Genomic DNA, 12070 nt, shown 5'->3' on the forward strand with positions numbered 1-12070 from the left:
CTTCCCTGCCAACCTGATTTGTGGTGCTTTCCTACAAAGGACCTACACAGAACATGGTGCTGCTGTGTCCCAGTCTCTCATTGCTGCTTTGCTATAGGCTCCATAGTGGTTTCCCCTGGGAAGGAAAACTGCTTTCTCAGACCTCTGTGGCCTGAGGCAAAGACCACCTTTAACACCTGTCAAACCACACTCACCTTCACAGAGCAGGTCTTTGGTGTTTGACAGAGATCAGCAGGTTCTGCAGCTTTAGGAATGGCTGCAGCTGTTGGGGGAAGCACTCATGTGAGCACCCCTGGAAGCTGCAGGGCTGGGATGTACTTTCCAAGCTCGAGAGCAGTCCTGCAGTCATGCTGGGGCACATCTATAAACACATTTCTGGCACTTCCTCCTGCTGTGACCTCTCTGTAGAGTTCAGAAGTCTGGGCTGGGCACTTTTCATGGCAGAAGTGAAGGGTTTTTCCATAATGTCCCAGGAAACCAAGCCAAGTTAACCACTAGGCATTGAAGTGCTGCTGTTATAAAGAACAGAGCTCATCCAGAAACAGATTTGTTTAGGGAATTGGGATCTGGCTCAAAGGCAATGACCTCTATAGCTCTGAGGAGGGTCGTGTTTGACTGTGTGGGGAATACCTGCAGCCTGGCACAGTGTCATGCAGGCACAGCTTGAATGTGTCCCCCGCATGGCATTAGAAACACAAGCAGAGTCACCTTGAGCACCTGCTGTGATTTAATACAGGGAATGTGACCTGAGTTACTTGGGAGTGTTGCAAAATATTAACTTCCCCCTAACCCAGTAATGTTGGGGAAACATTCCAGATAAACATCTGGGAGAGCTGCAGAGTTTCTGGCATTGGCCCTGAGGGGGATGAGGAAGGGTTGGCACTTTCAGGCGGGTGCTGGGGGGACTGTGCTGGTTCATCACTGACCAGATCTGCCCCTTTGTGCTCTAGTCTCACTTTTTTGCACAGTTTCTCTGTCTTTTCCTTTCCCACTGTGCTTTTTGCCTCCCCATGAGGCCTTCATATCTGTCCTCTGTAGCTCCTCATTGCAAGCAGTTACCAGCTGTCTGCACTGCTGCTATCCCAGCATCATCCCTGGGCTGTTCCAAGCATAGACCTGTTCCAGCCTGGTTTTGGAGTGGCTGTTACTGAGCTCACCACACCAGCACCCAGCCGGGGCCACATCTCGATGAGGAGCTGCTCTTGCAGGCATCCTTCTCTCCCTCTACCATAACTATGGTCATAGTTATGTTATTTTCCAGGTTCAACCCTTCACCACCTAAATTCAAACCCCAGTCACTAAAGAAGAAGGGACCGTTTGCAAGGAAATACTCTGGTCTTGAAAGTTTGGAGAAGCCAACCAAAGACCTGGAAACAATGCAGGATTCTTCCCAGAAGAGTTCTGTCCAGGGGAGTTCTGCCCAGGAGGGTTCTGCCCAGGAGGGTTCTGCCCAGGAGGGTTCTTCCCAGCAGTCATCAAATGCACAGGACTCCCTGGACACAGAGGTAGATTTTCTTGTGCACCTACCACTTTCATTGCCTCCCCAGCTTGCCACCGAAAAGCCATGCTTGTGCCGACCTCCCTTTTTGCTGCCCTTCTGTGCTGTGCCCTGAGAGTGGGCTGGGCAGCACGACCAGTGGCTAGACATGGAGTGTCTGGGGAAGGAGAAATAAGATAGCTTTGCTTGGAGAAGCCCACTCAGATCCTACAGACCTATGATGAGTTTGGGATTTTTTGGCTTATTTTCTTTACAATAAAGAAAATACTACAGCCCGTGGTGCTTCTTTTCCAGGTGCTGTCATCCACTACCTCAGAGCCTGAGAGCCTGATGAGGATGAGGGGGTTCAGGCAGTTCTCAGAGGTGGGGCACCTCGCCTTGGGAATGGAAGAGGTTAGTGGGAATCTGTCTCACTTCCATGTTTCCAATGTAGAAAGTGGTTCTGTAGTCCCCACTCCTACTGGTGGCCCTCAGCATTGCCCACAGAGGGGCCTCACATTCCTCAAAGCCCATCACAAAGCTCTGCTGAAGCAACTGGTCACTGGAGAGGCCAGGTGGGACATTTTGTAGGACTGCCCCAGGACGCTCCCTGTGCAGCACCTGTGGAGGGCATTGCTTCTATTTACTTCATCAGGTGGTTGACAGGAAATTTTTGTAGGAACTTTCACTGTAGCATCTTTAGAGAGCAGCATGTAAATCAGAGAGAGAAAAGCCTCAGAAGTCAGATGAGCTGGGCTGGAGTCCTTCCCCCTGCTCCAAGGGCTCCTGCCTCCAAGTCTCCTGTTTTTCTTAAGGCAGTGAGAAATGTTTCTAAAGGCAAGTTCTGCAGCAGAGAGAATTTCTTGCTGCCAGGAGATATTCCAGTTTACTTTAATGTAGTGTATACTCATTGATAAGAGAGTATGGGAGAAGATTTTCCCCACGGTCCCTTCACTGGTCAGTGGCATGGACACAGGAGGAGATTAGGGTGATTCTGGCTGTGTTTGGGGAATAGGCCCCTCCAGCTATGACTGTACTTTAATCCAAGACACTGCTGCTCTTTTGCATCCATTTCTACACTCAACACCTCAATCTCTCCTCCCCTTCCTCCAGGTTTTCGATGTCCTGCCACTGTGGGGTGAGCTGCTGCCAGGCCAGAGCCAGCAGGTCTGCTTCACCTTCTTTGGCCATGCCAACATTGTTGCCCGTGTCAAGGCACTGTGCCACGTGGAGGGAGGCCCCACCTACGAGGTGACGCTGGCTGGGGAAGCCTCATACCCCAGCTACCAACTGGATTTGAATGAGATCGACTTTGGGCTGCAGGTACCACACGCTTCTCCCAGCACAGCTCCTTGTCTTGGAATCATGGCCAGTGGGTTCCTGCCCACCTCGATCCTAGGCTCTCTCACCTTCTCAGCTCATTTGTTGGCTCTGGGGCTTGGAAGTGGCCTTCTCCACCCCTCCCCTCCCCCCTGGCCAAGGGACCTAACACTGCCGACTGGGGAAGGTGGGATCCCAGCAAAGATGTCCAGAGGGGCATATCTCTGAGACAGCCCTCCACTGATCTGCTCCTAAAGCTTGAGCTCCAAGGAGATGCTCTTGTCTAATGCTCTTGCTTAATCCACAAAATATTCCAGGGAGGAAGTTGGGCTTTTAGTCACTGTAGCTGAAGAGAGTGTCCAAGCATAATCCCCACTGTACTTCTTTTCAGTTGAAAACCCATATATATTTCCATCTTCTGGCCCGGACTGTGTTGCCCTGGGTGTCTCTCTTGTCGCCTGTATGCTTCTTGCCAATATTTGCATGCAGGTGCCTTTTCTTCTGGCATGCCTCGGTGCCACCTCCTTTGTTTCTCCTGGCTGTTGGTGACTCCTCAGAGTGCAGAGGACCTGCATCCCCTGGTTTATTTATTACTGGCCTTTATATGGTTTTACCACCCCTCTGTAGTTGTGTGGTTGCATTGTGACTGTTTGCTTTCAACCCCATGAAAGAGGAAAGAGATTCCCAGCAGCAGGCCTGTATCTATAACTTCCCACTCCTCTATCCTCTCTCCAGTTGTTTAATGAAGTCCTTGAAGAAGAGGTCACGCTGCGGAACACCGGCGTGGTTGAATTCACCTACGTGGTGTCAAACGCTGGCACTGGCACTGCAGCAAACCTTCTGCCTGGTGTGCCTGTGGTCGTGCCCACCACAGTGAGTAGCACAAGTGATTGGCTCTGGCCCCATGTCAGGTGGCCCAGGAGAGAATTAAAGGAAAAAAGGAGGGGGAAAGGAGGAAAAAAAAGCAGGGGGGAAACACCAAACCCAGCCCTGAGAGACAGGGCTGTAAGCAAGTGCTGGTGGGGGCAGAGAGGTCAAGCAAGTGCTCACCTAATAGACTCCCCCATGGCCTTGGCTGGTGGGTACCACTGGCCAGAGGCACAAGTGCTGGGCTCTCTGGCTGTGCTGACACTGGCGTTGGGTGCTGCTGGCTCTTCTGAGGGTCACCTTATTCCTTATCCCTGCCTCCCTGCTGCCAGCGCTAAGCAGCATTTACGTAATCCTTGCTTGGGCTTGAAGCTCCTTTGCCAGAAATTGTCACAGCCTCTGTGCTGGTCCCTCCCTCCTCCAGCTTTGCTTCTCTGCAGCAGTTTTGTGGGGCAGTGAGGGGGCCAGGGAGGAGCAGGACTGGAAGAGCAAGGAGAAGAGTTTGCAGCATGCCACCATCCCAGCTTCTCAGTCCTGCCTGGATGTCTTGGAGATTGAGCAGTGTTCCTGTCTTTGGCTTTCTTTGGAATGGGAAGAGAAAGCCAAATGACATTCTGATTTTTTTTATGCCTGTCTTGTCCAAGGGATAACACACTGGTGCCCTCTTCCTGTGAGCATCCACAGACACAGTTCTGCATGGGCTATGCAGTCAGTTGCCGTAGCAGCATCCGGTTGCTAGCAGCTTGGCTTGGCTCCCTTTGGCTGCAGTGATGTTGCATGCTGGAGTAACTCAGGGGACCGAGTGGCAGGGTTTGTCCTGCTCAGCTGCTTCTACCTGCAGTGGGAACAGGAATGGGGAGCCAAGGGTCCAGCGCAGTGTGCAGGGGTGAGCCAAGGAACGCTTCAGCTGTGTCCTGTCACCCAGAGCCATATTTTCCTTCAACCTCGCTGGTGTGAGCCTGTTGAGGAGCAGAAAGGCCTTGCAAAGTGAGGGCCTTGCTGCCCTTGTAAAATCCTTGCTCACTTCTGTTACTTTGGCTATCTAGAAAAGCATTCTGGGAATGACTCAGCTAAACTAGAGGTGAAAAACAAGTTACAGAATTGTAAAACAATTATTAGAACCAATAAGTGCTCAAACCATGGGGCTCATAGCTGGTTACATCTGATGCCTGTTCCTATTGTGATGTATGGTAGGTAGTTAAGCACATTGGTTGTGCCTCACAAGTATGTAAACTCATAACAAACTAACAGTTTAAGAACCCTGGATTTTTACAATAAAATGTCTTCTCTATACCATCATGTGCCCTTAAAAAACACTGCATGAGCCCAGCCTGGGGCTTGGACAGCATTTCTGGAAGCCTGAAGAGGAGGTGCCCTTCCTGCCATCACTCTCATCCCCAGATCTCATCCTAGCTCCTGCATTTCCACAGATGTATGTTTGCAGGAAACCATGCATCGGGATGCATTCATGTGCCCTTGGTGTAACTGCAGAGGCAGAAGGTGTTTTTGTTGGGATCATTGATAAGGGGTCAGGCCCTTCAACACCAGCATGGAATTGCTGATGTGCTCTGATAGGGGCTGCTGGCCCTTCTGAGAGTGCAGGCACTTCAGTCCTCTTCCACAAAGCCTGACAAAAGAGCTTTTATTTGTTGAGCATGACTGTTGCTGGCAGAGGTCAAGCCCTGTTAGCAGCAGAGCTGTGCTCACATCAGGCTGTGCTGGGGCTGCAGCCTTGTGAGCCCTCGGGAGGACACACTGCAGCCCAGGGTTGGAGGCGCGAGCTTTTGGGCACCAGGAAGTTAGAAGGTGATGTGGTCTGATGGTTTCTTTAGATGAGAACCTGTCTTCTCTTCTCAGCCTGTCTGTCCCCTCAGCCATCCTCCATCAAACCGTCTTTGATGCATTCCCTTCCTCCTCTCCCGTCCCTGCAGGGTTCTATTGCACCTGGCAAGAAGCAAGTGTTGAAAATCTATTACCTGCCAGGAAGACTGAGAGTCTTCTGCAGCACTTTCCAGGTCCAAGTGAGTTTTCTGGAACCAGTAGATATCGTCCTGAAAGGAGAGGGAACCTTCCCTAGGATTACTGTGGACCTACCCTGGATGTTGAAAGGTGAGCACTGCCTGTCTTCCAGGAAGATCCCCTGTTTTTTTCCCCTACCATAGCCCATCAGGCAGCTCACACCCATCTCCACCAAGTTTGGAGGTTGCAGGGCTGCCTGTCCAATGCTTGACCTCCCTGGTTGCTTCCTGAGTCTTGAGCACTTGAGCCCATTTGGGCTTTCTCCCAGGAACCATCCTGCAGATCTTGCCAGCACATTGTTGGAGGCCTGGAAAGATGATGGCTAGGCAGAAAAGCTTGGGAAAACTGTAAGAGAGGCTAGCAGGGCTTTTGGCAGGGTTGGATTTGCATGACATTGCAAGGGATGAGAGAACAAAAATAAGTGAGAGTAAACATGAAGATTCAGAGGGGAACGGCAGCATCTACTTTTTATAGATAGCTGGGTTTTTTTCTGGGAGAGGCCAGTGTTGGGGATGATGCCTGATGATTTTTTGCCTTTTTATATATACCCTTTTATACATTTTTATACCATTTTTGTATTTTCTGTACCCTTTATACACTCTTTGTACCATTAGCCTACATCCTTGCAATTTTTGTTATCTGATATTCTAGCTTAGTTTTGGAGTCCTGCAAGGCAAAAAGACCAAACATTCACAGCAGGAAGCCAGAGAGCTCTATACTATCTCAAAACTCAAGACTTCAACCTTGATTGAAGGTTGAAGAGCACATTTTGTAAACTGGGCTGTAGCCTTATTTAGGGGGGAGTGATTAGAAGAGGGGGACAATTACTTCATTTATTAAGTTTCTTATTGGAGAACTCTAGATAGAATTGGTAATTTTGCAAGGTCCATAAAACTGTATACGCATTACACAGTGAGTGTGCATCTCGACATGTTCCACCTTTGAAGAGCTGTGCACCTAGGATCCTATTAAAATACCAAAGTACAACCCTTTTACCCCTTATTAACTGTGTCTGTTCATATTTCTACCAGCTGAAAGGCAACAGGGTAGTGGGACTTTGCATCTTAAATGGGATTGGCAATGCACACACATTTCTATTTGTGGATAATTTTTCCTCCAGGAAATGAAAAATACGAGAAGATACTGAAAGAGGTAAGAAAAAACATGAAAAGACACGTTGAGGGCAATGAACCCTATTCTCGATGCAACACTTCTGACCTGGAGCGACACATGGATGACTCTGATGACGAGGAGGAGGAAGAGGAGGAAGAGGAGGAGGAAGAGGGAGAGGAGGAGGAGGAAGAGGAGGAAGAGGAGCAGGAGGGGCAGGAGGAACAGGAGGAGGAAGAGGAGGAAGAGGAGGAGGACCAGTATTCCCTCTCAGAGAGGCAGTATTCACTCTCAGAGGAGCAGTATTCGCTCTTTATACGGGACTCAAAGAAAGGTTTGTTTCTGGGAGAGGCCAGTGTTGGGGAAGTGGGACTTCCCAGCTTAAATAGGATTGGCAATGTACCCAGTCTCCTATTTCTGGATAACTTTTTTCCTTTCAGAAAATAAGAAGATAGTGCTAGAGGAAGAAGAAAACCCGGAGGAAGAAGAAACACAGAGCAGTGAATCGTCTTTTCTGGGGTCATCCGTGACCATGGGGTCATCCATGAAGTCATCCACGGACAAGTCTGGCACTGTTGTAAGAACAGCTGCTCCCCCGCTTGGCAAATGCCACCTTCTCGATGTCACTTGAGCCCCTTGCATGCCACAGCAGCTTCCTGGTGTCCTGATGGCACTTGGGACCTCCCTACCCACACCTGGCCATGACCATGTGTCTGCTCAGCATTGCCCCAGGGGCTGCCCCTCTGGTCATGATCCCTCATGGAGATGCACCAACTTCCTGGCTGCTCCAGGGAGGGATCCTGACAGCCATGCTCAAGGGATGGGAGGAGACACAGATAATTTCTGGGAAGTTGGTTTTTCCCAACCCAAGCCCTGCAAGGTTTACAGACCTTTGCAGCAGCAGCTTGACTGTGCCCTGGGACTGTACTGGCAGTGCTTTTTTCCAAGCTGCTTAGCCACTGGCTGAGGGCAGGCAAGTATCTGGAGCTCTGGAAAATTCTTGGCTTGTCTGTCTGGCCAGATCAGCTTTTCTAACAGTGTCTGGGCAGGCAAAGATGCTGGAGATGCTCCCTGGAGTTGAGGCCCTGGCTAAGAGCGCAGGAGGTGTCACAGACACTGAGCAGCCAGACACCAGGACCCCATCTCCCCTCTCAACACAAGCAGGGTGGGATCCTTTTTCAGATGCAAACCTTGGGAAGGACCTTTGCTAACCAGATACTGTCTTTTTTTTTTCCTCAGGAAGAGTCTTGGATGCAGATGCAGATAGAGGAGAAGCTGATAGAGGATCATATTCAGGAGCTGGAGAGAGCTGTTGCCTCCCGTGCCTTGAAGGACAGGTTCTTTAATAAGCGCATACGTCGGAGTCTTCTCGAGTGAGTAGGGACTCATCCCCATCTCCAGGTGCCCCGTGGGTAACACCCAGCAGTGCCCCCTGCTCCTGAGAGCTCCTTGTGTCTGCAGAGCTGGGAATAGCTGGGGATTTCAGAAAGGGTCTGCTCCTGGTGGCTGTGACACTCTCTCTATGAGCAGCTGAGTGCCCTCCCTTCCCCAGCATCATGCTGAGCTTGGGACTGCTCAGCTCCCCACAAGTGGGGGGTTCTGTTCCTAGAGCTGAGGGGCTCCAGTGCAGACCATCAAGCCCTTCCAGGCAGCACAGACAGTTCCTGCTGACAACTCCAAGCTGCCATCTTGGCTCCAACGAATAGAGCACACTGAGTAAAAAGAATCACACAGGTCGACAGACCCTTGGAAACCCTAAGTCAGGTGGCTTGGATGCTGGTGAGATGGCAGGGCTTACCTAGGTAACTTTCCCTTTGCTCCTTTATAACACAGCACAGGCACAAGAGGCTCTACTTCAGGAAGATGCTCTGCAAAACAGATCATTCATATGCTTTCCTGAGTTGGGTTGCTCTGGGAAAGGACATTACTGTGAATTTTGCCAGTATTGATTATTACACTCATTGGCACTGGTTTGGTGGCAGTTCTGGTTGCAGAGCAGAGACGATTTCCTGTGCAAGCAAATCTTATTCCTAGGTCCCAAAGCAATTTCAGGCTCAGGCTGTACACCAGGCTAAGCAGTTTCATTGAGACCAGTGGAGGCAGTGTACTTAACCAATACTGGCTTTTCATAGCAGAGGAGCTGTGACCAGTGTCCATTTTCAACTAATTTTATTTTCAGAAACCACTGGTAGCTGATAAAACCTAGGACCTGCACTCCTTGTGACTTCTCAAAGTCATTGCCAGGTGGTCAGGCCTTGCTTGCGTTTCACAGGCTTGAGTTGACTTTTTACAGCAATGAATACAGAATTATCACTTTATTTGTATCCTCCATCCACTTGAAGATGTAGCCAGGCTGTGGTTTAAGGACTGTCCTTATTCCTTCTTCTAGCATTAAGCTGCCTGAATACATCCTGAACATGGGCTGTGTCCGTGTCAAGGAATCTAGGAGTCGTATTGTGAAAATCACCAACCCTGGGCTGGTCCCGGTGTCCTTCCAGGTCAACGGAAGTGTCCTGCGTGGCACAGGTAACCAGTGCTGGAGAGACTTCCTGTGGGCTTGAAGAAGCTGTCTTGAACAGATTAATTTAAGCTGCTAAACATGAGGTGGGGTTTTGAGTGTTTTCCTCTCAGGGCCCCTGTTGGGAGTTTCAGAGCCTGAACTCTCCTGGCCAGCCATGCCCAGGGACCTGGCCTGCCTGTGGCAGCCCTAATGCTTCAGTGCAGGGGCCAGATGGGCTCATCACCCTGGTCACCTCTCAACATCTTCTGCCCTTGGCTCCCATGAGCATTGAGCATAGAGTTTCTTTGGACACTCCGTGAACCTGTGTTGCTTGTGGGATCTGTTGTGATTTGTAAGTGCTTTGTTTAGAGTTCACACTGTCACAGCACTTGTGTTAGGCCTTTATTGAGAAAATAAACTGTGATATGCTCTGGTGGATCAAAAGAGGCCTTGAGGCAAGTCTGTGCTTCCATCAAACAGTGGTTCACTGTGTCTAAGGGGAGCTCAGGTGTCTCCTCTAAGTTGTTGTCACAGAAACAGCACAACATGGGGGAATCTTGGCTGGAAATTCTCCTTTGGAGAGCTCTGTGCAGCCTTCCCTGAGGTGCCTGAGGAAGGAATTGCTGGAGCTCCTCAGCTGATCTGTTTTGGTTTTACCATCCAAGGTGGACATTGTATGCTGGCTGTGAAAGCCCTTTTTCTTTGAGGGAAAAAAGGCAACAGCATCTCTGGAGATGGCGAAGGGTCTTCCCAGAGATGCCAGCCAGGACACCTGTATGACCTTAACAAGCTTGTGGCACTTTTCCTCTTGCTTGTGCATCTCAGCTGCTTTATTTTCATCCGTTCAAGGTTTCAGCGTGGAACCGCACCAGGTGCAGGGCCTGACCTACCGCCGCTCCTGCGAACTCAAAGTGCACTTTAATAGTTCCAAGCTGCAAGTGGGAGACATGCATGTGGTCCTGCCCATCAAGGTACCACATCTTTTCAGGCAGACAGCAGGCTGGGCACAGCAGCAGATGTCACCTGGACTCTCAGCTGAATCCTCTGTCCTTCTCTAGGTGGCAGGAGGTTACACAGTTCGCATCCACATCTCTGCCACTGTGATTGATTTGAATGAGGAAACAAAACCGATCTTCTCCACCAAATTCACATTATCCTCAGAGAGATCAGAGAGCTATGACAACGAGAGCTTGAGGAAGTCCGAAACGTCTTTTAACTTTTCTTTGTCAAGGTGATGATACAATTGGGGTCTCTGGATTTCAGCAGAAGCCAAGGACTCTTTAGTGCATCCAAAAATCATATCCTGTGGCTCCTACTCAAAGATGCTGGGGAGCTTTGGTTGCCGCCCCAGGGATGAGGAATGCTCACTTCAGCAGCAACCTCCTTGCATCAATCAGCTGCATGATCCCTGTTCTTCCAGTTGGGAAAGGGAGGTGTAATGGTTTACAGGGGCCCAGCAGAGAGCTATAATGCTGACCAGAGAAAAGGGGTTTTGCTCACAGGCTAGTGTCCAGCATCCCTTCAGCTGAAGGGCTGTTCTCAAGGGTGTGGTGAGGGGCTCCCCCAGCATCATGCTGGGTCTGGAGGAAGAGGTGGGAGGGTTGTTCCCACTTGGGAAATTGGAGGAGCAGCAGCTGTGCTCCATCTCAAAGCTACCTTTGCTTGTGGCCATCCTACCCTCCATACTTTGAGCTCTCAGACAGATACTGTCATAATGAGATCATAAGAGTTCTGGGCCACTTGCTGACTTTGTAGACTTTGTGATGTGTTCTCATTTGTGACTGAGAGAGATAGATATTTGTATTTAAGTGTTTATACCTTTAAAGTGAGCGGAATATTCACAGTCAGTGAAGGGCCAAGCACCAGTGAACTCTTTCTTCTTCACTTGCTGTGTAAATAGCAAGAAGGGCAATTGAACTGGTGAGCCTCCTGATTTCCAAATGGCTTTATTCAGGATAGCTCTCATTTATTTTTCTTATTAGTGGATGATTCCTGTTTAGGATTTTTCTCCCATTCTGGAATACAGATGTTAAGCTGGTAAAACTGTTGTTTAATAAAAAAAAAATTTTGCAGTTTCTGTACTTGTATGGTTGAAGTGGCATGGTTTCTTCTCCAGGGACACTGCTTAAGTTGTGAATTCATCTGAGGATGGAGAATGTGAATAATCCAAATATTCTTCAGAAGACAAGACTTGAAATATTCCGTCCTGAAGTTCTTTCTGAAACTGGGAAGCTCTTTGTGAAGAAATTTTCCTATGCTAAGCCAGTGATGCTTTTACATGTGATCCCATGGAATTTCACTCACTCTGAAGGACTCAATGAATGAATTGAAGAACCTACTGAGTGAGAAGAACCTCGAGGATTGGCATTGGCCCACCTCATTTACCAATAAAGCAGGGAAAATAACATCTCGTGAAGAAATCTGTGAATGCTGAGCACTGTACCCAGGCATGGTGCAAATTTCATGAGATCCTGTGCAGTTTTTCTCTTCTCCCAGAAGAAGCTCTTCAGGATGGAGAACTGAATTCTGTCCACCTCTGTGAAGCACCTGGAGCTTTTATAGCCAGCCTTAACCACTACTTGAAGTCCCCACCACACCCCTTGGAACAGGAATTGGGTAGCTAATACTCTAAACCCATATCAGGAAGCCAATGACACCCTTATGATGATCATGGATGACTGTCTGACAGCAAATGCTAATATTACCTTGGTGGCACTTTGGCCCAGATAGCACTGGGGATTGTTGCAGACTAGTAGAGACAAGACTCTTGGTCAGAT

The 12070-nt window shown here is 49.3% G+C and overlaps 1 protein-coding gene across 1 annotated transcript in view; it reads left to right on the plus strand.

The window, feature by feature from the left end:
• Window positions 1-11693, plus strand: part of LOC146432149 (hydrocephalus-inducing protein homolog) — a 30477-nt gene extending 18784 nt beyond the window's left edge. The window contains exons 23-34 of the mRNA XM_085072142.1: window positions 1262-1505; window positions 1793-1891; window positions 2591-2800; window positions 3533-3670; window positions 5596-5773; window positions 6804-7127; window positions 7234-7370; window positions 8033-8166; window positions 9183-9319; window positions 10143-10264; window positions 10352-10491; window positions 11410-11693. Coding sequence (XP_084928268.1) covers window positions 1262-1505; window positions 1793-1891; window positions 2591-2800; window positions 3533-3670; window positions 5596-5773; window positions 6804-7127; window positions 7234-7370; window positions 8033-8166; window positions 9183-9319; window positions 10143-10264; window positions 10352-10491; window positions 11410-11422 — 1876 coding nt within the window. The 3' untranslated portion in view covers window positions 11423-11693. The remainder of the gene's footprint in view (window positions 1-1261; window positions 1506-1792; window positions 1892-2590; window positions 2801-3532; window positions 3671-5595; window positions 5774-6803; window positions 7128-7233; window positions 7371-8032; window positions 8167-9182; window positions 9320-10142; window positions 10265-10351; window positions 10492-11409) is intronic.
• The last annotated feature ends 377 nt before the right edge of the window (window positions 11694-12070 follow it).

Source organism: Lichenostomus cassidix, chromosome 11 (assembly GCF_008360975.1).
Source record: "Lichenostomus cassidix isolate B80296 chromosome 11, HeHo_3.0, whole genome shotgun sequence".
Classification (NCBI taxonomy): domain Eukaryota; kingdom Metazoa; phylum Chordata; class Aves; order Passeriformes; family Meliphagidae; genus Lichenostomus; species Lichenostomus cassidix.